This window comes from Acomys russatus, chromosome 2, assembly GCF_903995435.1.
Source record: "Acomys russatus chromosome 2, mAcoRus1.1, whole genome shotgun sequence".
In the NCBI taxonomy this organism is placed as follows: domain Eukaryota; kingdom Metazoa; phylum Chordata; class Mammalia; order Rodentia; family Muridae; genus Acomys; species Acomys russatus.
The window spans coordinates 70,290,676-70,315,273 of record NC_067138.1 but is presented as its reverse complement, the minus strand read 5'-3'; the positions used below and the strand labels follow the sequence as shown (position 1 = coordinate 70,315,273).

General features: G+C 43.6%; 2 protein-coding genes across 2 annotated transcripts in view; one reads left to right on the top strand and one right to left on the bottom strand.

Moving 5' to 3' along the window:
* The window catches only part of Slc31a1 (solute carrier family 31 member 1), a 32,894-nt gene extending 14,559 nt beyond the window's left edge, over nt 1-18,335 (bottom strand). The window contains exon 1 of the mRNA XM_051162838.1: nt 18,196-18,335. The gene's annotated coding sequence lies outside the window, so the exon portion shown is untranslated. The remainder of the gene's footprint in view (nt 1-18,195) is intronic.
* A 138-nt stretch (nt 18,336-18,473) lies between these two features.
* Nucleotides 18,474-24,598, top strand: part of Fkbp15 (FKBP prolyl isomerase family member 15) — a 57,211-nt gene continuing 51,086 nt past the window's right edge. Inside the window, exon 1 of the mRNA XM_051162826.1 lies at nt 18,474-18,676. Coding sequence (XP_051018783.1) covers nt 18,624-18,676 — 53 coding nt within the window. The 5' untranslated portion in view covers nt 18,474-18,623. The remainder of the gene's footprint in view (nt 18,677-24,598) is intronic.

The following is a 24,598-nucleotide window of genomic DNA, read 5'->3' as shown; positions in this document are numbered from 1 at the left end:
CTCTTTCTCGCTCTCTCCCTCTCCTATCTCAGTATAATCCTCTCCACGTGGGTGTGTTTCACCTCCCCTTCCCTTATCAAAGTCTAATCCTCTTTTTAGCTTTTCTGAATGAATTTTAGCACTTTGAAACTTTTTTCTTTTCTTTTCTTTTTGACTATGTCCTCTTGGAACTCCTTTTTCTCCCACTGTCTCCATAGGTCCATAATCCCGTCACTATTTATACTTATTGTGCACTATGTATATGCACCCAAACTAAGTGTGCACTCTAGTTCCTTCTGTGAACTAGGATGTCACTTTGATGGGGTTTTTCTTGTATTTCTCTATTTTTATTAGTGTTTTTTTTAAAGATTTTAAAAAATTATTATGTATATAGTGTTCTGTCTGCAGGTATGTCTGCACGCCAGAAAAGGGCACCAGATCACATTATAGATGGTTGTGAGCCACCATGTGGTTGCTGGGAATTGAACTCAGGACCTTTGGAAGAGCAGCCAGTGCTTTTAACCTCTGAGCCATCTCTCCAGCTCTTTTTCTTGTATTTCTTTCTTTCTTTTTTGAGACAGGGTTTCTCTGTGTAGCCTTGGCTGTCCTTGACTTACTTTGTAAACCAGTCTGGACTCGAACTCACAACAATCCACCTGCCTCTGCTTCGAGTGCTGGGATTCTTGGCGTGCGTCACCACGCCTAACAAAAGACACCTCTCTCTCTCCTCCCCCCCCCCCCCCGACTTTCCTACTTATGGAAATTTTAACCGACAGATCTTAACATACAAGATAGAAAATATCACATGTACTTGGTAAGTTCCTTAAGGACAAGAAACCTTCCAGCCTCTGGGAGAACACTCTACAAGCAGTCTTTCAAAAGGCATTGGTTGGGCTGTGTTGGTTGAGGGTTCACCAGCATGCAGGAAACCCTGAGCTCCATCCGTAGCACCACCATGTAAGCAGGGCATAGTGATACAAGTCTGTCTTCCCAGCACTTAGGAAGTAGAAACAAAAGCACCAGAAGTTTAAGATCATCTTCAGCAACACAGTGAGTTCAAGGCTAGCCTATGCTACACGAGACCCTTCCCCTCCCCCCAAAGCAAAGTATTTTATTAACTCTTGAAAAATCTATGCAGATTTTAATATCCATCTACATGGAGCCAGATAAAAATAACAAGCTATTTCTTTTCTTGTAGGGGAAAAAGCCCTTATCAAATAGAGAAACAAATAAATATGTGTAAGTATAAACAGTTTGTGGGAAGGGGATGAAGGAGTAAACAACTGTAGATGGAAGAACCATTAGAGGATATTAGACAGAGTGGAGCAGGTAGGGAGAAAAGAGGAGCACTTTTTAAGGAGGTGGCATGTAAGCATTGCTAAATTATTAGAGCTCAGTATATGAGCAGGAAAGTGTCCCAGCAAGGCACGAGAAGAAGCTAGGGCATCTAAGGTCAACAACACATTCAGGGAGAGAAGAGGTTAATTAGATTGAAGTGGCTGTTCTTTTGTTTAGACAGTGCTCACAAAGAGAGTTGAGGAATATTAGTTAAAGGACTTATAGTTGATCAGCCAAGAGCCTATAACTGTATCTGAAGGGTAATTAAGTTATTTCCAAGTAGCAAGCAGGGAGTGACATAATCGTGGCTCTGTTTATTTCTGGCTCCTGGAGATAATTCTTTAACAGCCCATCATCTTTAGGTTTGCAGTAAGTACCGTTGTGTTGAATTCAAAGCACACAGATAAAGCAGTCGAATTTGATACTTGCCAGCCAGCCAGCCAAGCAAACAAATACAATGCAGGTAGGCTAAGCTCCAGGAAGAACACGCAGTAGAACATAAAAGCGGCAAGCATTTACTAGTTCTCCACTGGACCCCATAACTACATTATTCCAGGGCACTTTCTGCAGTGACACAAAAGAACCCTTGTGCCTCACTTACACCTCTCCCACACCACCAGTGACTACCAGGAGGTAGTTCCAGCTTTAGTGGCCTGCTTTAAAGACATGGACAACATACAAGATTCAGGCCACAAGCTGGATGCTGGTTCCAACACCACCATGCAGAATTATTTTGTGTAAAACACTTCTTAGTCTCAGTGTGGCTATTTGATTTAGACAGTCCTCCATTACAAGCTGCCACATGTTACAGGGTGTTTAACAGCACCCCCAGCCTCTCTCACAAAGTAACAGTAGGAAACCATTTCCACTCACAGACACACACTTCTCTAAATTCCCAGGCAACATTGACTTGGAGGCCACCAGAACTTTTATGGTAATTTCAATTAGAAATTTTGGTTCTAGCCCTGATTATTTTCCTTATACGCTAGGCAATTATTCTTTCATAGTTCTCTTAGTCAAGGGATAGAATAATTTATCTTTAGTGCCTCTTTGGTTTAAAAGTTCAGATGTGGACAGCAGTTTCAATAGAGCAAGTGCACACTTGTCTTTCCAAAGAAACTCGGCGTTGCTATGCTTTAGACATTCTGACCTTTCGGGGTCTTTAGCATTTATTTATCAAACACACTTAGATCAACTATCACTTTCCAGTTCACCTTTAAACAATCATCTCCTCTGAGAGGCATTCTGTCAAAGTTTAGACAGCAAGAGCCTTCTCTGCTTCTGGAGTCAAGCTGCTGACTGGTGGATGGCTCGCCATCACTGGAGCTCAGAGCAAGTTATTAAACTTTGAGAGAATAATATGAACACATAAAACTAGGATACTATCACACCATTATAAAAATAAAATGTAAATGTACATATGAAAGCAACTGCTACCTTAATAACACATAGTAAATAATAAATGCTAATTACTTTCTTCCTAATGCAAGTTCTTCTCAAAGCACAGTCCAAAGACTACTTGGATCAGAATCACCAGTAATATTGCTGAAAATAAACTCAGGAAGCTAAGGAGGCAGGATCATGAGGTCTAGGCCAGCTTGAGCTACATGATGAGTTCAAGGCCAACCTGGTCTACCTAGTGAAGCTTTGTGTCAAAAAAAAAAAAAAAAAAAAAAAAAAAAAAAAAAGAAAGAAAGAAAGAAAGAAAGAAAAGTAAAACAAAAATAAGGGATGGAGAGATGGCTCAACAGTTAAGAGTATGGGCTTCTCTTTCTAGTATCCAAATTAGCAGCTCACAGATATCTGCTATAACTCTAGTCCCAGGGGGATTCCCACAGCTTCTGGCCTCCAAGGGCACCAGACACCCACGTGATACATGGCCATTCAAGTGGGCAGAACATCCATACAGATGAAAATTTAAAAACCAATGAAATGATACCACAATACCCTCCCCCATCCATTCTGTGTTCTGTGGTTTTCCAGGTAAGCACCATACATTGAGATAGGCCAGTGAGAAGGCTCAGTAGGCAAAGGAACCTGCGGCCAAGTGCTTTTACCCTAAGCCATCTCTCACTGGTCCCAAATTGTATACTTTGTGTAGTTTTGCATTTCCAGTTTTAAAAACAAGGAAGCTATGAACAGAAGAGACATCTTTCCTTCTTAGTTATGGTAACTCTGCAAACGTGCAAGCAATCTTATTAACTTTACAGTGAGTAGGATGGTGGTACTTACTGGTTGTGGGCCTGTAGGCAAATTACTTAATAGCTTTGTGCCTCATCTCTGAAATAGGGAAAATAAAGTAACTTATCTCAGATTACTGTAAGAGATACTATCAGAACTCCATTGAGGCAGCAGCATAAAAGGAGAGCCTAATGCTCTCTAATAGGGGTTGACAACGCTGGGTGTGGTAGAGCATGGCTATAATTCCAGCCTGCACCCATAAGGCTGAGCCAGGACGGCTGCCAGGCCAACCTGGGCTAAACACTGAGACAGTCTCAGACAAACCAAAATAAGTAAAACAGAAAGAAGATAACAGCATCTGCAGGGAGACAAGGCAGACGTAAACACTTAAGCACAGTGTCAAAACACAGTAAAGCCTCCACAGACATTCAGAATCGGTACATTGTCAGGTGGCATGGCGCCCACACCTTTAACCTCAGCACTGGGAAGCACAAGCAGGAGGATGTCTGAGAGAGGTCAGCCAAAGTGACAATGAAAGAGACAGTCTCAAAACCAAGTAACAACGCCCCCTCAACTATAACTGTTTATTTTTTAAAAAGACAAAAAACTGAGTGGTGGTGCACACTTTTAATCCAAGCTCTGGTCTACAGATTGAGTTCCAATGCAGTCAGGACTACACAGAGAAACCCTGTCTCAGAAAAAACAAAAAACCAAACCAAACCCAACCCAACCCAACCAAAAGCCCCTCTTTTAACTTACATTTACTTAGCTACTGTTTGTGTCTAGGTCTTTAATCCTAGGACTCCAGAGGTCAAAGTAGAAGGAATTGCTTTTCTTCTTCCACCTATGTGAGTTCTAGAGAGAAAACTCTGGTTCTAAGAGAACTCCTGGAAAGAAGCTGTCTGTAGAGGCTGATTAACTGCTAAAAAAATTAAAAAATAATGGAGAGTCTGGAATATTGCTGATCCTATAGTTTAATGAGGGATTCTTCTGGGATGTCTTTAGGGCCCCTCAAAGATCTATTTCTTGCCTACCTCAGTAATCAGAACTAACACACTGAAAAACAAATGAAAACCTTTGTATATATTTACTTCAAAAATTCTATACCAACTGAAAGGCTGAGAATGCTATCAGATAACACTGAGGTCTATCTGCTTGGCTGCTAACCTGCAAGCCTGGAACTCACTATGTAGACCAAGGTGGATTTGAACTCACAGAGATCAGTAGGAATTACAAGTGCACCACCACACCAGGCTGCATTCTTCTTAATCTGCTACTCTATAACAACACAGTTATAAATCCCAGGGCCAAGCCTTCCTTCCAATCTCCATCCTTCTCAGTCGGGGGTTTCAGGAGTGTGGCTCAACCTTTCAGAGGCAGGGATGCCCCTCACCTATGTTGACCATGTGCTCAGTCATTTTCCTAGTTCATGTCTGCATCTTACTTTCCCTACAATGTTTCAAAGTTACCATTTCTGCCTATTTTATGAATATAAAAATGCTTTTAAAATGTATTTTTTATTTTTTTCTGAGACAGGATGTAGGTCTGTGTAGCACTGACTATCCTGGAACTCACCCTGTAGACCAGGCTGGCGTTGAACTCACAGAAATCTACCTGTCTTTGCTTCCTGAGTGCTGAGATTAAAAACACATGATACTACATCCCAGCATAATTACATATCTTTGAATATATATTTCTACAGTAATTTCACTAGGATTTTGGGAAGAAAAATATGGAAGTTCTGAACCTGCCATCTTGAAGTGAAATGAGATTTTATATATATATATATCTATCTCACAGTATTCTTGTCTACCTTATCTTTTCTACATTCTAGTTTAGGGATAGGAGCAGTTCAGAGGTCAGGATCACATCCTCTGGTATTGTTGAAGTCATAACAAGAAAACTCTTTTCACTGCTAGTTTTTTGAGCCTTTGACAGATAGCCTAACCAGGCAAAAGGTGGCCTGCAGGGCTTCAATCATCCAGCAGCAAATGTCCCTGAAAGCCTGGAAACCTTTAGTAGGGCTACCTAGGGAAGCCACATGTCAGTCTACAATTCTGTCTTCTAACTTCTGGGAGTTGTAGTACAACAGGTGGCCTGGTTATTGCTTGTCCCCAAGGGTTCACTGGAGCCATTCCACAGAGAGACTATGAATGATTACAGCCTGGTCAACAGGTGGGTTTTATTCTAAAATCCAAGAAATCAACACTAATCAGTCTTCTTACTGTACTCTTGGAGGCTGTAGTTCATAGTTGTCAGATATGATGATGCACACCTTTAATCCCAGCACTCAGGAGGCAGAGGCAGAGGCAGAGGCAGAGGCAGAGGCAGAGGCGGGTGGACCTCTGTGAGTTAGTTTGAGGCCAGCCTGGTCCACATGCTGAGTTCCAGGAGAGTTAGAGCTACATAATAGACTCTACCTAAAACAAACAAACAAAAACCAAAACAAATCCCTCAAAAACCACCACCAATCCCCTCAACAAAACAAAAAACCCAAAACCCCCACAAACACAAAAACAAATAAAAATGAAACCAAAACAAAAATGTTAGCTATTCACTTTGGGTTTTATGGCTCATACACATAAAGTGAAATTTGTGGGAGTGAAAGGATACCCCATGTTTGATATACCCCATACACTGTGCCTATTGGGAATGAGCAAACTCTCTTTGGCCATAGGGATGAAGGGCCTAGAGCATCTCCAGGCCGCCCCCATTCTGCTGGAAGCCCCCTACCCTAGGTTCTCCCTAGTTACAGAGAAATTCTGCGTTAGCCCATAAAGTTAAGATAAAAATTGCTGCGTTGTTAATATAGCCTTGAAGGGAAGGCATACTTCCCTTCCCCTTCCTACCCTCCTCACTATCTCTTCTGCCCACAGCCTGAGCAGGCCCAGTGCTCCAGTACTCAAGGATGACTTCTCCATCTTTCTGGCCGGGTCAAGCAAGTTTATGTTCCCAGGCCCAGGGAGCTACTCCTGTCCTGATTGGTGGAAACTCCCTAGCTCAACCCCAGCACGCACATGCGCGCACGCGCACACACACACACACACACACACACACACACACACACACACACACGCGCGCGCGCACACACGCACACACACGCACACACGCGCGCACACACACACACACACACACACACACACACACACACACGTGTTCCCATCCTTTAAAAATGTTGTACAATCTCCCTTTGGGGATGTGGTTCAGATCTCGAACTGGCTGCCTCCCTGAGCTCAGAAAATAAAGCCTTTATTTGTAAGCTTCTGTATCTAAACTGAGTGATCTCGGCTTCTACCCTGAACTCAACATGCCCGCTACATGTGCTTCCTTCCACAGCCAGCATAACAATGCTCCAAATTGTCAACCATGACACCAAGAATGACACTGGAACCCAGGAAGATATGTGTATGTATTACTGCAACACACACACACACACACACACACACACACACACACACACACACACACACACACGCAGCTCCTCAAGATAAGCACTTGTCCTTAGTCTTTTCTGTGGAATATGTAAAGGGATGAGGAGTTGAAAGATGACAAAGCTGTGCAGAGAAAAGGGACGGCAGGAACCTGGAAGGGTAGTAGAGGCTGGATTACTTGATTCAGTACCCTCTACTCCAGGGGCCACAGGAAATTCACACAAAAAGGACAGGAGGCTCTGGCTTAAAGCTGCACAAGCACACTGCAAACTTCAGAAACGCCTTGAGAACCTGACAGCAGAATGAAGGAGGTGAGAAAGGAGGGCAGAGGTTACGGTTTATGCTTAAGGGAGTATAGGGGGGAACCAGGTGACATGACGTACATGCCTCTGATCCTAAGACCCCACAGGCAGAAGCAGGAGGATCAAAAGCTCAAGGTTGGTGGGTGTGGTGGCGCATGCCTTTAAATCCCAGCACTTGGGGGAGGCAGAGGCAGGTGGATCTCTGGGAGTTCAAGGCCACCTAGTCTACAAAGACTCCAGGACAGCCAGGGCTATGCAGAGAAACCCTGTCTTGAGAAACCATAAAAAAGAAGGAGAAGGAGGAGGAGGAGGAGGAGGAGGAGGAGGAGGAGGAGGAGGAGGAGGAGGAGGAGGAGGAGGAGGAAAAGAAGCAGCAGCAGCAGCAGCTGCTGCTGCTCAAGGCTGTCCTTCTGCTACATAAGGAATTTGAGGCTGACCTGGCCACAAAGGATTCTGACTCAAAAAACTACTACTATTATTAAAAAGAAAAAGAGAAGGTATTGGCTGACAATTCTAACTTGCTTTAATGGTCTCTAACATCAAAAAGACATGACTGTGAAGATGCCACACACTTCACAAAGTTACCATACATATCCCATAATTATTATAGCATCTGAGAGGAGGGTAAAGCACATCGGCATGGTATTCCTTTTAATCTCACTCCTTCCATAGATTTTTATAAAAAATGAATGTTCTGTTGTAAGTAAGTATAACTGGGACATGTCCCTGCTTCTAAGTTTATAATATAGCCACCTTGTAAGTTAGCTCTTACGTAATGTCATACTGAAAAGCATTAGAAAATGTCTAGGACTTGACACAGGTAATATACCTCAATGTAGTTTGTAAATCTCAGCAGAAACCCCATTTACAGGAAAGGGACACGTGCTGAACAAGCCCCTTGTGCAATACCAGTGGCGCCTAGCTTTGCCTTATCAGCTCACAATTCTGCTCAAGGTCTCTACCAGAGCCACCTCACTTATCAAATGAAAAAAGAAAAAACATTCTTAGCAACTATTTAAAAACTAAATCGCCAAAATGAGATATGGCTAATCTAAGCAATTCTCTTGGAGAAGCCTACACCTGTACCGGGTGCACCTTGCTTCCCCTCCCTCCCTCTGTGAAGCTTAACTACATCTGTCTGTCTTCTGAGTGATTTTTTTTCTTTTTTCTTTCTTTTTTTTTTCTTTTGGTTTATTTATTTATCATGTACACAGTGTTCTGTCTGCATCTTCATATCTGAGCCTATATTAAACATTTTAAATGTTCCTAACCGATCCAGCGAATTCCTCAGGCAGAGGGTGGCAGTGTAGAGCTGCATCTGTCCTCTCGCACCTGGCCAAGTTACCTATACTAGGACCTTATTAAAGACTTGTCTCTAAATAATAGAAGTTAAGATGTTCCAAACTATTTTTTCTTTCTTTCACTGTGCATTGCCATTTAAAACCCTACAAGTAGTCCTTAGTTACAGTCTGATGCATGCATCCCCTGACACCCTGAAACAGCTCAAAATATTTATCCTCATGGCAAATACGTGATCTTTTATATATACAAAGCTATGCAATACATGGCTGGCTGTGACACCAAAACACTGAAAGTACAACCCAAGTGCTCATTTTAAGAAATGGAATACTCTATAGCCATTTGGGAGGTGAAATGGCTGTATACTTTTACAGGATCATCTTCCAGATATATTATATTATGAAATTGGTGGGAGGAACAGAGCACATTGTATAATTTATAAAAATATTAAGGGAAAAGCATACACACATAGTTTATAATTTTAAAAATTAAATGATCAGGTCCAACTCCTTTATTTTTCTAAGATGGGGAAACCAAGGCACATGCTTTGGAGAATGATGTTAACATCCTTTCTAGCCAGCTTTCCATTTGCTTCTGCAATGGGACTCTGTAAGGCTCAGCCAGCCCATCTCTCCAGATGGTTTGCTGGGAGGTGGCTAAGCAGGAGGGGTTTCTGAGCCCCACATATCCTGTTTTGGCAGCAAACAGTACAGAGGCTCTTTTCTTTAGCCCACTCTCACCTTTCCACACAAAGAAGATCAAGTATAAAAATACGTTCTTCACAAAGGCCTTTAGAAAGCTTTTATTTGTCTGTTCCCCATCCACGTCTCCAATTTGATCCAACAAACAAACTGAAAAGGCCCTTTAGTTATGCAATGGCAGAAGGGCCCAAGTCCACATGGGAGCGGATCTGCTGGACAGTGTACTCCACTTCCCAGCTCCCTTTTGTTGCTGGCTAAGCCACATCCTGGAATCCAGCAAGCACGGCCTGCACTCTTCCTTCTCTTATTGCCCCACTGGAATCTGGGTGTAGTTTCAGTTCCGTAATCACAAGTATTTCGAGTGTGATTTATGTAAAGCTTTCAGAGCGCTTTATGTGTAGTAGCAGAGTGGAGCCAAGTACTGTTTATGTTTCACAGACTGAAGTTTACCACATATTAACTATGAGATGTTAAGAAAGAAAAATCACTAGTGAGATGGCTCAGTCGGTAAAGGCACTTGCGGAGTAAAGCTGGTGGCCTGAGTTCGATCCCCAGAATCCAAGTAGAGGTGAAAGGAAAGAACTGACTCTACAAAATTATACTCTGGTCTCTACACGTGGGCAAGCAGCTCAAGTTGGCCTCAAACCTTCTGTGTGGCTGAGAACAACCCTAAATTCCTGATTCTCCTGCTTCCCCTTCCCAAAGTATACAGCTTTTTTTTCTTCATTTGATTTAAAGAACACTAGCTACTCAGACACACACAGGGACAAAGCATTTCTTTAGTTGCTTGCTTGCTGTAGTCAAAGGCAGGCTGTCCTTGCTACAATCCAAAGTCTTTTATTGTTTAAACTTTTCTTTAGTTACGGATTTCAACTGATATGCTCAGAATATGGTATGAAACAGAAATTAGAAAACAGGTAAATTGTTCCTTTTATTCAGTAGGAAAATGCAATTAAATATATAAAAGGAATTTGTGTCCCATCAAACTACTAATTAACAAAAGATGACTTATTGAAGTGCAGTAAGAGAGTGCAACTAAAAACAAGAAAGTTGCTTCTGGGTGTGATGGTTCAGACTTTTAATCCCAACATGGGAGGCAGAGGCGGGGAGTTCAAGACCGCATAGTAGGTCTACATAGTAGACAAATGAACAATAAACAAGCCCTCATAAATCATGTTGTCTGAAACTCTGGATAGAGGCTTCATGGTGCAGTGCAGCAAGCACTGCGCTGGGTCCAGGAGGAATGTACTCTAGACCTGACCACAGGGGCTTGCTGGCTGTGCGAACCTGAAGAACATGCTCATTCATTCAATACCTCTCCTACCCTTTCACAAGGTAGCCTATATACCAAACATTTCTATTATGATAGCAAAATTATAGTTACGAAGTAGCAATGAAAATAATGTTATAGTTGGGGGTCACCACAACATGAGGAACTGTATTAAAGGGTTACAGCATTAGGAAGGCTGAGAACCTCTGCCCTAGAACTAGAGTCACAGACAATTGGGAGTTGCCATGTGGTGCAGGGAGCTAAGTCCAGGTCCTCAACAAGAGCTGCCAGTGCTCTTAGTCACTGAGATATCTCTCCAGCCATAGAGATTGATTAGCTTTAGCTTGATTTACTTTATGGGAACAAATGCTTTCCTGCATGTATTATCTATGTACATGTAGCATGTGGCTGTCTGAGGCCCATGCAGCTCAGAGAAGGCATCAGATCCCCTGGAACTGGAGTTACAGATGGTTGTGAGCCACCCTGTGGGTGCTGGAAATTCAAGTGGGGTCCTCTGCAAGATAAGCAGTGTTTTTAACTACTGAGCCATCTCTCCAATACTTCCTGTTCATGTACTGACTAAAAATGCGATGATGAAGCCTGATCCCAAAGGTGGTTACAGAAAGAAACACACAACTAACTACAACACAATTTGAGATGTATGAGTTATAGATAAAGACTGCATGGGAGCTGACAAAAGGCTGACAAAGCTGGGCACGGTGGCACACAACTGTAATCCTAGTGCTTGGGAGGTAGAGACAGGTCCATCTCTGAGTTCTAGGCCAGCTTGGTCTACATGGTGAGACCTTCTCTAAAGAACCAGAAAAGGCTAAGTGACAATGGAACAGAGATTATTGTGGATACACAATTAACAGGATTCCGCTTTTATCTTAGAAACCAAATGGCTATATTCCAGTGTTCTGAACTGCTTGAAAATCATACCAATACTTATTAATAGAGTGTGTGTGTGTGTGTGTGTGTGTGTGTGTGTGTGTGTGTGTGTGTGTGTGTTTGAAGACAGGGTTTCTCTGTGTAGCCTTAGCTGTCCTGGACTGGCTTTGTAACCACACTGGCCTTGAACTCAAATAGATCCACCTCCCTCTGCCTCCCATGTTGAACCATCACACTGAGGAGCAATTTTCTTGTTCTTAGTTGCATTCTTACTGCACTTTGGTAAGTCATTTTTTGTTAAGTAGTGGTTTATTAGGGAAGGACTCAACAAGACTAAAAAAGATCCATTAATGTGCTGCTAACATTTTGCTCTCAAGCTGTTTTCTTGAATTTACTTTTGAGAGGCAGACTTCCATCTCGTGCTGTATTGCATAATGTCCTCAGCCTTCAAAAGCAGGTTGTGTACAAACCCTAGGGCCATTGTGTAAAGGAAAAGAGGTAGGGTGGACCCTTCTCAACCCCTTCCTTCTCCGCAGGGTTTGCATTCCTAAGGATGGGCTCTTCCTCTGCTTGGGGATGTTACCTAAATCATAAAATGATACAGCTCAAAGCCAAGGAACTTCAAAAGCATTTTCTTCCCAGTACTACTATAAGGTGTGTGCGTGTGTGTACTAAGGCACACTGTAATGTTTTTTGTTTTGTTTTGTTTTTTTGTTTTTTTGAGACAGGGTCTCTCTGTGTAGCCTTGGCTTTCCTGGACTCACTTTGTACACCAGGCTAGCCTCGAACTCACAGCGATCTGCCTGCTTTTGCCTCCCGAGTGCTGGGATTAAAGGCGTGCGCCACCACACCCGGCCGGTACACTGTAATGTATTAAATATAAGCTTTTTGATAAGTTGTTACATACCTAGTAACCTGTTTTATAGATAAGTTTTTGTGTGTGCTAAGCCTGAATGTGGGAGTATAGGAACGAACAACTTCCTATTGCCTTTCTCCTGCCCTCAGTCATGCTTGCCTGACAAACTTTAAAAGGTAGAGTTTTCTGGGTGGTTTATCTGACATCAGTTGAAATCTTGTCACTATAAGCATTTCATTTTTCTAGTGAGAATTGTGCCACCTTTTCCCTCTTGTAGCACTTTTGGGACAAAAACTCAACAATAGAGCCAAGTTAGAAAAAGAAGGGGAAAGGAATGACTGACTTACACACACACACACACACACACACACACACACACACACACACACACACACCCAGCAGGCTCGCCTCAAGCTATCAAGCTTGTTATCTATTTGCCTTCTCTGATCTTGAATTCCTCCCTCCACCTCCCCAGTACTGGGATTACAGGCCACCATTCCAACTAAGGATCAGAGACTTCTAGTACTTAATTATTACCTTCACAACAGTCATTTCACTTTATTTACAGTCTGGAACTTTTGTTTTCTTCAATTTGAAATTTAGATCACAATCCAAAGGGAAATGGGATTAAAGCTTTTAAGATTACTACCAGTGCCCTAAGTAGTATTTACCATGCCTTAATTTACCGGAACCAATCTACATAACCTTGTGTTTTAAGATTACTAGGAAGAAATAAAGAAGGATAATCTTTACCTTTGTAGACTCCTAAAGTTTTGAAATGCTAATCATGCCATGCTGGGGTGGGGCATGCATATAATCCCAGCACTGTCAAGGCAGAAGCAGGTGCATCTATGTAACTTGGAGGCAATCCTGGTCTGCATAGCTTCAGGACAGCTGGGGATACACATACAGTGAGACCCTGCTAAAAATCAAACCACCTAGCCAAAAATATTAATCATGTCATTCAGAGTATAAATCATTTCACGCTGATTTAACTGGAAATCTGTCATCTAGTAAATATGGACTCTAGTAAATATGGCTTTGGATTGCTCTTACTATTTTTTAAATTCTCTGTGTATATTATTACCTTAAACTCTCAGAAAAGAATCCTAAAGAACTCCCAAACAATTAACTGACAAAGAAGACATTTATTCAACGTGGCAACCCTGGGAAGAGGGATAAAGTCCAGTGAGCCTCCCCTCACAGTGCACCTTCAGGATTCTCACGTGAGGTTGCCCTTCAGGAGAGGCCTACCCAAGCAGTCCCAGCCAAGGCACGGCTCCACACATTCGGTAACAAGCTTAAGTCTCTTTCTAGGAGGAGTTCCTCTATGGATGGCCTAGGCTTTAGAGCTTTCTAGGAGAAGGAGTTCCTCTATGGATGGCCCAGCATGAGATCCAGGGACCACTGTTTCAGTAGTCTAGAAGCCAAACTGTGGGGACCCAGGTATATACATCCACCTGCTGGGTTGGAGTACTAACTGTAACTGAATTCTTCCTACCTGCCAGGTATTGTTCTACCACTTTATGCCTTATGTGAATTAATTCATATGACATTCATAAGAACTCTAGGAGATGGATACTATCATTTTATTATCATTACCACTATTTTACAAAAAAAAAAAACAAAAACAAAAACAAAAAAAACCCTAGCAGCATACCCAAGAGCTATACAATTAATAAGGTAGTGAAGAAATTTGACCCTAAAGCTTAAGTATATGACTTTTCCTCTACATAGCCACTCTAGTGGTTGTGTCTATGAAAGTCAAGTTGAGTGCTTTGCCTAGACTAGGTAGGAGGGAGTCATACAGTTGCCTGCAATCTGCTTGTGAGATGCCAGAATCAACTCTAAAGGCTGGCAGAAAATTTCATAAACACCCAGAAAAAGATCTGCAGACAGGCTGCCTTGCGAGTGACTTTTAACCAGTTCTCATATGTTGAAGAATGCAACCATAAATGATTAGGGGCAGGGGCTGATAATATAGAAATATAGAGGGGCTGGAGAGATGGCTCAGAGGTTAAGAGCACTGTCTTTTCTTCCAGAGGTCCTGAGTTCAATTCCCAGCACCACATGGTGGCTCACAACCATGTAGAATGAGATCTGGTGGCCTCTTCTGGGTGCAGGTGTACACTATATACATAATAAATAAATCTTTTTAAAAAATATGTAGAAATATAAAGGACCAAATATAAAGGACCAAATACTAAACATTTAGGCACAGTGGACTATGTCGTGGCTGCTGCAGATACTCTACCTTGTAGGATGAAAGTCGTCACAGATAACATGTAAATGAATGAGCAAGGCTGTGCTCCAACAAAATTATAAAACAGGCAGCTAAGATTTGCCTGTAGTCTATTGATCTCTGAGAGCCATATGAAAAAAAAAGTTGAGACTTTAGGTTAAAAACAACAAAACCCATAGAGGATATCTGTGTTTTAAGCAGGAATAAGACCTGTAAAATGAGCCGGGTATGGTGGTGCACGCCTTTAGTCCCAGCACACAGGGAGGCAGAGACAGGCCCATTGCTGTGAGTTCAAGGCCAGACTGGTCTACAAAGCAAGTCTAGGACAGCCAGGGCTACACAGAGAAACCCTGTCTCAAAAAATAAATAAAACCAAAAAAGAAAAGAAAAAAATGTGTCAAATGTATGATTCCCTACTTTAGCAAACTTTAGTTAGCTAAATCATAGTCCTAAGTGCAGCAAGTAAAAGGGCAACTGTTGTCTTGAAAACATTTGCAAAGCCCCCTTTAGGTTGGTGATATGTAGCTTAACGGTAGAATGCTTGCAGGGCATGTGTAAAACCGGAAGCTCAATCCCTAGTACTGCATGGAAACAACACGCAGCTGCCTGCGTTTGCCAGAGCTGTCCCTTCAACCTGGAAACTTCTCCTCCAGCTTCCTTCTGGAATCCTACTCATCTTCAAAACCATTTAAGTAACCCGACAACTTCAGAGAAGTTTAATCCCTAGCACGTGAGGTTATGCAGAATGGTTGAGGCAAGGCATGGTAAACATTACTTAGGACATTGGTATTAATCTTAAAAAATTCAACCCAGTTACACTTTGGATTATACTGAAGAGATATGATCTCTTCCTACTCTGATACTCTAGAACAATTTCTCAGAGAGTTCATGTCCTGTCTACGCAAAATCTAGCCTACACACAGTAGACTCTCAGGTGAAAATTTTCAAATTGTATTACAATATTTTTCTGCTTTTAGCAACTTGAGTAAATAGAATACTACAGAAGTGTTTTCAATCTCCATCCAATCCACATTGCTACAGTACTAGAGAAGATGAATATGAATTTGCCTGATATAAAAGTTGACATCTCTTTGCAAATTTGACTTGAAACGAAGTATTAAATTTGCTGCTTCCTAGTTAATCTTCAGGGAATGAATACACACACACACACATTTTATTTTTTAAAACAATTCTCACTTTGGCTGGCCTAGAACTCACTCTGTGGACTAGGCTGGCCTTTAATTCTCAGAGATCTAACTACTTCTGTTTCCCAAGTGTTAGGATTCCAGGGGTGTGCCACTATTATCTGATGATCAATACATTTTATATACATTTCAGAGATGGGTATAACATGCTGAACTCAAACTTGAGATCTGGGTTGTATTTGCTAAGTACTCCCAGTTCTTGGCAGATGTGTCTACATCTGATGGGTTCCCTTTGTAAGGTGTTTAGGGAACCTGGCCCAAATGCCGAGTGAGTGATAAAGGCCGGGCAGGAATTCAGGTCTCCTAACTCCAACCCCAGTAGTACCAAGCTGGATATTTTAATCCAGGAAGACTGACTTTTCAGATGCACTAGATCCTGTACTTCCAATTCTAAGCCTGAAAGACTGAGGAAGACCCATTTTCTCCTTTCCCTTCCTCATGTTGCTAATGAAATTCAAGATCACATGCCTGCCTACAGTGTCCCAATCACCAAACAGGCCAGTTTTAGGATTAATAAATACCTACAAAAGACTATTTAAAACACCCACAAGAAAAACACCTCCACACAGAATGCAAGAAAAGAGCTAATATATTCTCTTGTTTCTTGTTCTCTGCTTTAAAAAAAAAAAAAAGAGTTACTAGCCCAGTGTAGTGACATACATAGTCTTTAATCCCAGCACTGCAAAAGCATAGGCAGGTGAATCTCTGTGAGAGCTTGAGGCCAGCGTAGTCTTCTACATAATGAGTTTTAGGACAGCCAGGGTGACAGAGATAAATAGTCTCAAAACCAAACCAAACCAAGCCAAAATTAAAAACAACAAATAAAACAAATAAAAAAACCTGAAAAAAAGAAAGAAAGAAAGAGAGAGAGAAAGAAAGACAGCATTCTTGAAACATTTTAGTGCCGGAGTGACCAGGCCTAGGGCAGGATTTGAACTTATCCAGTCACCCCCAACCCACTCAAGTCCACAATTTAAACAGAGCTCTAGTCCTACTGCACAGAGTGCAGTTTATCATTCCTCTAAGAGTCAGATGTGATTGCTTTAACCATCCTAATCTGTAAAATAAACACAGGAAGCAGACCGGCAGACTTATCCGCAGATAAACAGGAATAATTTACTCACAAAATTATTAACATATAATATTTCTAGCTACACTATTTCCCCTTGCCCCTCCCCTGGAGTTTTAGACAATAGCACGGTCACCTTCAATGAACAAACGAGACCAAGCAACCCAGCCAGCTCACAGCCAGTACAGCATTTGTATCTTTCTGGAAGCTACCTACAAAAGACAAGAGCCATTGCTGGGGCGTGGGGCATGGGGGGAGGCGTGGGGGTCGGGGGAAAGGGCGGGGGGGGGGGGGAGGGGGGGGAGGTGTACAAACGAGAGTAAATTAAGAAACAGGGGAACAAGGATAAATTCTATTATTTAATCTAATAAAAAAAAAGTAATGAGAGCCCACTGTGGGCGAGAAGACTTACAACTTAGTAGTTCAAAACCTGTAATAAAAAGCCCCACAGGGGAAGTGCCAAGAGGTACAAAGTTCCCTGGGAGAGAGGAGTTACTAGTCGGAACTAGTACCATCATAACAGACTAAGCGTTCCGGTAAGGGACAGTCAGGAGCGATCTGACTGAGAAGAAAACCCGAGAGAAAGAACTCCAAAGAGATCTGTGGACACCGACGGTACACTGGGACACGCTTATCCATAGCGTGGCTAAACCAGGTCTGGTTCAAGATCGTTTAAAAGAGGATACCGGGTTAACCAAAGAAATACAGAAAACACACACACACACACACACACACACACACACACACACACAGCGAGTGAAAACTGGAGGCGGGAGAAGTCGTTAACAACTAAAGTTGACTTAAAACCTTGGCAATAAAAGTCAGCTCAGCAAGACTGGGTTGAGGGCTTTCTACCTCTAAGTCCCTTCCATCATCCACCCTTCTGAATACCCCAGCTCTTCCGGACCTCTCCAATCTGGACTTTAGAAATGGGGTCCTTTTCCAAGCCTTGCGCCTCACAGCCCAGCTAAGGGCCCGGGTTCTGCTCCACTCATCAGCCCTCTAAACCCTGATACAAAGGACCAGGTCTGCCCTTTACTCAGCGTGACCTCGGACTAGTCACCCAAATGGCTAGCTAGCTCTTCTAGTTTCTTGTCTGCAAGTTCGCTGATTATGAAGACACCCTGATCCGACTCGATGATCTCTGAGATTTAAAACTCTGGCAAACCGCATGTAGAGAGACACTGGACACACGGTCCTTTGCGTAGATGGGGAAACTGAGGCACCCAGCACCCCCCCCCTCCCAAAGGTCATAATAGCAATGTCGCAGTAGGGGCCCTGACACCGCACGACTCCGATCCCCCAGACTTCTAATCGCGGGCTCTTTCTCCTTCCGCCCAGCCAAGAGGAGCTGCGGGGGGTCCTGGTTCGGGGAGTGGGGAAAGGACAGCGAGCACACTGGGACTGGGAACGGGAGGGGAGAGGCCTTACCTTCCCAGGTCGAGCTCCACCGCCTGTGCCTTCCTCTCGGAATTGGTTCCCCTCTCCTCACCGGTCTGGACTTCTCCCAAGCCCCCGCCACTACTGCCCGGCTCGACGTGTCCCACGACCGCAGCAGAGGCCGCCGATTCCCGCCCTGGACCCGCCCCCTGACCTATCTGACCAATCCTCGCTCAGAGCCTAGGAACTCCACCCCCTCGGAGGGCTGGCGAGGCTTTGCGTCACCCGGAGCTCATCTTCTCATTTGCCTTTGCTCCTCCTTCTTCCACCGCAGGGTCTCCTCTAGGCCGCACTACCCTGAAAGACTTTGCCCAGCCGGAAAGCAGCTCGCCGCCACGGCATTTTACGACACCGGCCGTGACAGGCTCTGGGAACGAACATCCGACGTCTTCCCTTCAGCTTGGGCGAAAGCCGACGTGATGTTTGGGGCCGGAGACGAGGATGACACCGACTTCCTCTCGCCAAGCGGCGGGTGAGTGATTGAGAAGTAGGGGCCGGAGCTCAGGGCCGAGAGACCGGCGGGTGTTTGCAAGTGGTCGGTCTGTTCTCATGCCTCTTCCCAACTTCCGGGTCCAAACCCTTGCCACATTCCACGGTTCTGAGCATTCCCTGGCTCTGACTTCGCAATCTGAGCACAGCTCGCCGCGGTGTCAGGTCCGCCGATTTGGGTTCAGGACTTAGTATCTCCTTTGGCACCCTTTTGCTTTATGAACCACAGTTTATCCAGTGAAATGGAGATGGTTGCTGAGGAGACTGCCTGCCTCGGAGTTTTTATGGGAGTCAACTCCTATAATAAATATATGAGCTGTAAATTCAAGAGACTTTCTCTTCCCCCGTTAACAAGGTGGTGACGCTTTGAACCAGGAGCTGGAGGGTCAGCTCCAGCATCTTTCAAAGCCTACCTCGGATGCTATCTTTTTTTAGTGATTTTCTGTGGTCACAGCCCCGGGCACAATAGACTGCATTATCTTCTTTCCCACGAGTCTTTGCGCATGGAACCTACTGAAATCTAAGTCCAGACACAACTGCTTATGTTGTTCATTCCTGTCTAGCTCACAGAACAGTAACTCTGGCGCGTATTGATTGCTCAAGACGTGCCTGCGAAATTGCACTTTGTGAGCCCGAAGGCTTAAAACCAGTGGCGGAAACCGTATCCATTTCCTCCTGCGCTCAAACATGCTATGTACTCTCTTGGGATAGAAGTCTTTAAAGGCAGGCAAGATTCCCCACTTCCCCTACCCCACTTTTAATAATTAGCGCCGTGTTTTCCGTTGCCTTGTGTTAGTGGGACTCTTGACTCCCTGCAGACTAGTTAATTGCAAAGCTCACATCTTTGCAGAGCCGTTCTTTGAGATCTGCTTTACAAGTTTTGTGCATAGTGATGAACCTACTTAAGAAATGACAAACACGTCAACATACCCATCATTCTATTAGATGCTGAAAGGTAACACTAAGGATTAGTCTTCTAGAATACAGGGAATTCAATATAGGAGTGACCATCACACTTTACCTACTGGGCCACCTCTCCAGCCTCTTTTCCTTGCTCTTAAATGGTTAAGATCTTTGGACAACCAATGAGTGGCTCTCTGTCACATATCCTTAATTCTTTTCACTTTTCACTCTCAACACCTCGTCCCACCAGGGTCCCCACTTGAGAAAGCCTGCATCTGCTTAGCTCCACTTTGAACTCATTTAGTTGCTACATTACTTTTGAGTTAATTGGGCTTTGTTTCCTTCCTTTCCTATCCACCCCAAAACATCTACAGCCACTGCTGTTGTTGGCTGGCTTTCCAGCCCAAACTTGTTTTGTGTGTGTCAGTAGAGGGGTCTTCTGAATATCTTCAAGGTTTGTTTATTTATTTGAGATAGGCCATGAACTCAGAGGCATCTGCCTGTCTTCCCCCTGAATGCTGGGAATAAAGGCATGTGCCATCACACCCAGCTTTGAGGTATATTTTAATTTCATAAGCTTCACTATGTGAGAGTATTTGAGGAACGTCTATAAAGGAATTTTAAGACTCCCAACTTTCATGCATCAAGGGATCTGCTGCTGACTAGGCAGACAGTGACAGTCATGTGCTCTTCTCCTGATTCCTGACCCAAGAAAAGTTCTTCCTGGCTCAATCTGCTTTCCTGAGAAGGCTTAATTAAGGATTTGAGATATCTTACACATGTGACTGTGGGTCCTAGGCATGGGAAACAGACAATTTGATGATAAAAGACTCAACAAAGAACGCTATACAGATAAACTTTTTGTCTGCGGTAGTAGCTAGGAAAGCAGAAACAAACTTAAGACTAACAATAGGAAAAATAAAGCCAGGCGTGGTGGTGCTCGCCTTTAATCCCAGCACTTGGGAGTCAGAGGCAGGCGGATCACTGTGAGTTCGAGGCCAGCCTGGTCTACAAAGTGAATTCAGGACAGCCAAGATAACACAGAAAAGCCCTGTCTCAAAAGATGGAAGAAGAAGAAGAAGAAGAAGAAGAAGAAGAAGAAGAAGAAGAAGAAGAGGAGGAGGAGGAGGAGGAGGAGGAGGAGGAGGAGGAGGAGGATGATGATGATGAGGAGGAGGATGAGGAGGAGGAAGAGGAAGAAGAAAAAGAAAAGGAAGAATAGGAAAAGTGAGTTGGAAAGATGGCTCAGAGGTTAAGAGCACTGGAGGATCTGGGTTTGAGTCCCAGCACCCACATGATGGCTCAAAGCCATCTCCAACCCCAGCCCCTGGGAGTCCAACACCATCTTCTGGCCTCCTTAGGTACCATGCATGCACATGGTACATAGACACATGCAGACACAACACCCACACATAAAATAAAATGAATGAAAAAGACTAGGGAAAGTTTTGTGCGCATCCTCTGGTTTGGCTGGCCCTCCATTCGTTTTGTTGAGGAAGTAGAACATCTGACAGTGAGCACTGCAGCTGCCTTTCAGTTCCTCTTTTGGGGGTGGGAGTGGAGAACTGGTTTCAAAACTGGGTCTCTCTTTTAGTTCTTGTTGTGGTGGACTTGGTTTGTAGACCAGGTTGGCCTCAGACTTACAGAGATCCACCTGCCTCTGCCTCCTGAGTGCTGGGATTAAAAAGGCACATTGTGGCACACACCTTTAATTCCAGCATTCGGGAGGCAGAGGCAGGTGGATTGCTGTGAGTTCGAGGCCAGCCTGGTCTACACAGTGAGTGCAGGACAGCCGAGCCAAAACATAGAAACCCTGTCTTAAACAACAAACAAACAAAAAAAACCAAAACAAAACCCCAAACAAACAAACAAAAACACAAAATTCAGTGTCTGCTGCTAAGATAAAACAATAGGTGATGAATACATGTTCTGCTTGGGTTAAAGATAAACGTATGTTCTGCTAGAGTTAAGCTGCAATGCCCTGTTATGATCCTTACTCCTGGAGAGCTGGAAAACCCCCCAAAGCTCCCTTACCCTAAAATTCCAGCCAATCAGCTTAAAATGCTTTGTCTAGCTACCTAGATACAGTGAAGGTAAAACAAAGACTAATTCTTTTTGCTTGAATGAACATAATGAACCTGTAATAGAAATAATTTTTCCTGCTTGGTTGTGATTTTCATTTTAAAAACTCACTTTGAAAACATCCGAGAGCCAGATATGGTGGCACATGCCTTTAATCCCAGCACTCGGGAGACAGAGGCAGGCACATTGCTGTGAGTTTGAGTCCAGCCTGGTCTACAAAGTGAGTCCAGGACAGCCAAAGCTACACAGAGAAACCCTGTCTCAAAAAACAAACAAACAAACAAACAAAAAAAGAAAAGAAGAAAGAAAAAGAAAACAGCTCAGGGCCACAGTCTGGCTTCTGAGCCCAGGTTGTGTCCCTGACTGGTCAGTTTTGTTCAGTGTTAAATTTCTATCAATCTGAGTCTGGTGTTCGAGTGTTCGAGTGGTCAGTGTATGGCTATTTCTGAACCCTAACAGTGGTAAGTTTTTAAAAAATTTAAATATATGTAATAGTGGACAGTTTTTCACTACGGTTAAAGGTATTGCTCAACTCTCCCAGAATTTTACTTCTTTAAAGGAACCTCAGCCAGGCATGGTAACACATGCCTTTAATCTCAGCACTCAGGAGGAAGAGGAAAGTAGATTCTGTGAGTTCAAGTAACATCTGGTATACATAGGGAGTTCTAGGGCAGCCAGGCTGCATAGTTAGATGCTGTCTTTAAAAAGAAAGGAAGGGGAGTCTTTAGGTCACCCTGGCTAAAAGGAATAATTTTACTTTCTTCTATGTTCATTTAGCATTTGTTCATGTCTTCTTTTTTTTTTTTTTTCTAATTCAATGGGAAATATTGTAGAGGAGTTTTAATTCAGAACATGGCTCCTTTGGCAAGAGATCTCATCCAAATACCTTCTAGGTCTACGTGATCTGGTTGGAATACAAATATATCTTTAATCCAGGAGACAGAGGCAAGCAGATCTGAGTTCAAGAGCAGTCTGATATAGAGCAAGTTTCAGGTAAAGAAAAGCTTAGGTCCAGGTGTGGTGGTACATACCTTTAATCCCAAACAATGAAGGAAGCACCCATGTTTGAAAGTGATGTCTAATTGAATGGCAGAAAAAGTGAGGAATCAGAGAAAGATTTGACAGAGGGGATAAGCCCAACTCTCAAGAGAGAGGAAAGGGAAGCTACTTAAGAGGCAGGGCAGAGAAAGAGAGGAGGCAGTTTTCAGAGGACAGATATACAGAGACTGGTTGAAGAGAGAACTAGCTAGACACAGGTGAAGACAGAAGATTAAAGCAGATTTCTGGAGTTAGTTTGAAGCCAACAGAACAATTCATGGGCCGAGAGGGAAGCCGGATTGAATAAGTCAGCTGGGAAAGGAGTTTGAGCCAAAACAACTGAGTTGAACCAGCTAGCTATGAGCTCAGAAAGAACAAATAAGGGTGAGCTTATTAAGCAGTAATCCTGTTCTACGCCTAGGTTACATTGTACAGAGGCTAGAAGCTTCCAGGACTAGGTCTAGATTAGCAGACAGAGGCAGTAAGCCTCCAAGACAACAGTGAAATAGGCGAATAAAAGTTACTTTTACAAAATATTTATTTATTCACTTACTCATTTTACATCTTGATCGTAGCCCCCTCTCTCATCTCCTTTTGGTCCCCCCCCCAACTCCTCAAAAGTGGAGCTCCCCCCATGCCAACCCATCCTAGTGTATCAAGTCACATCAGAACTGAGCATGTCCTCTTCCCCTGTGGCCTAGTAAGGCAGCCCCACTAGGGGGAAGGGATAAAAAGTAGGCAGCAGAGTTCATGTCAGAGATAGCCCTGGCTCCCCTTACTAGGAGATCCACATGAAGCCCAAGCTGCCCATCAGCTACATCTGTGTAGGAGGCCTAGGTCCAATCTATGCATGGTCCTTGGTTGGTGCTTCAGTCTCTGCAAGCCCCTCTGGGCCCTGGTTAGTTGACTTTGTTGGTTTTCTTGTGGAGTTCCTGTCCCCTCTAGGTCCTTCTATCCTTCCTGCCACTTTCCCACAAGACTCCCTACCCTTCACCCAATGCTTGGCTCTGACTCTCAGCATCTGTTTGGAGATGCTGCTGGGTGGAGCCTCTCAGAGGACAGCTAGATTAGGCTACTGTCTGCAAGCATAGCAAAGTGCCATTAATAGTGTCAGGGGTTGGTCCTCTCTCATGGGGTGGGTCTCAGGTTGGGCCAGGCATTTATTGGACATTTCCTTAATTTCTACTCTGGCTTTATTCCTGCATATCTGGTAGGCAAGGTAAATGTTGGGTTGAAGTTTTTTTTTCCCCCTGAGATAGGGTTTCTCTGTGTAGCCTTGGCTGTCCTGGACTTGCTTTGTAGACCAGGCTGGCCTCAAACTTACAGTGATCTGCCTGCCTCTGCCTCCCAAGTGCTGGGATTAAAGGTGTGTGCCACCACGCCCCGCTGGGTTGAAGTTTTTGTGAGTGGGTGGGTGTCCCCCTCCCTCCTCTAGAGGTCATATCTAATTAAAGGGTGTCCCCTTCAGTCTCCATGAGCCCTGCTACAAGGAGTCTCAGCTAGAGTCACCCCCATGTCCTCCCAGAAGTATACCCTGTTGTAGGTCTCCAGCTTGTTACAGATGCCACCAGCAATGATTTCTCTTCTCTCTGAAGGCCTCTGTCCTCCTGGGGCTGGAGAGATGACTCAGAGGTTAAGAGCACTGCCTGCTTTTCCAAAGGTCCTGAGTTGAATTCCAGCAACCAGTTGATGGCTCACAACCATCTATAATGAGGTCTGGTGCCCTTTCCTGGCTTTCAGGCACACATGCAGGCAAAACACTGCATACTTAATAAATAAATAAATCTTTTTAAAAAAATTAAAAGAAGAAACTGAAAGTTTCTTATAGTACCTTTAGCACATAGTTGGAGGTGAGAAATGGCCAAGTATGAAGCCGTGGAAG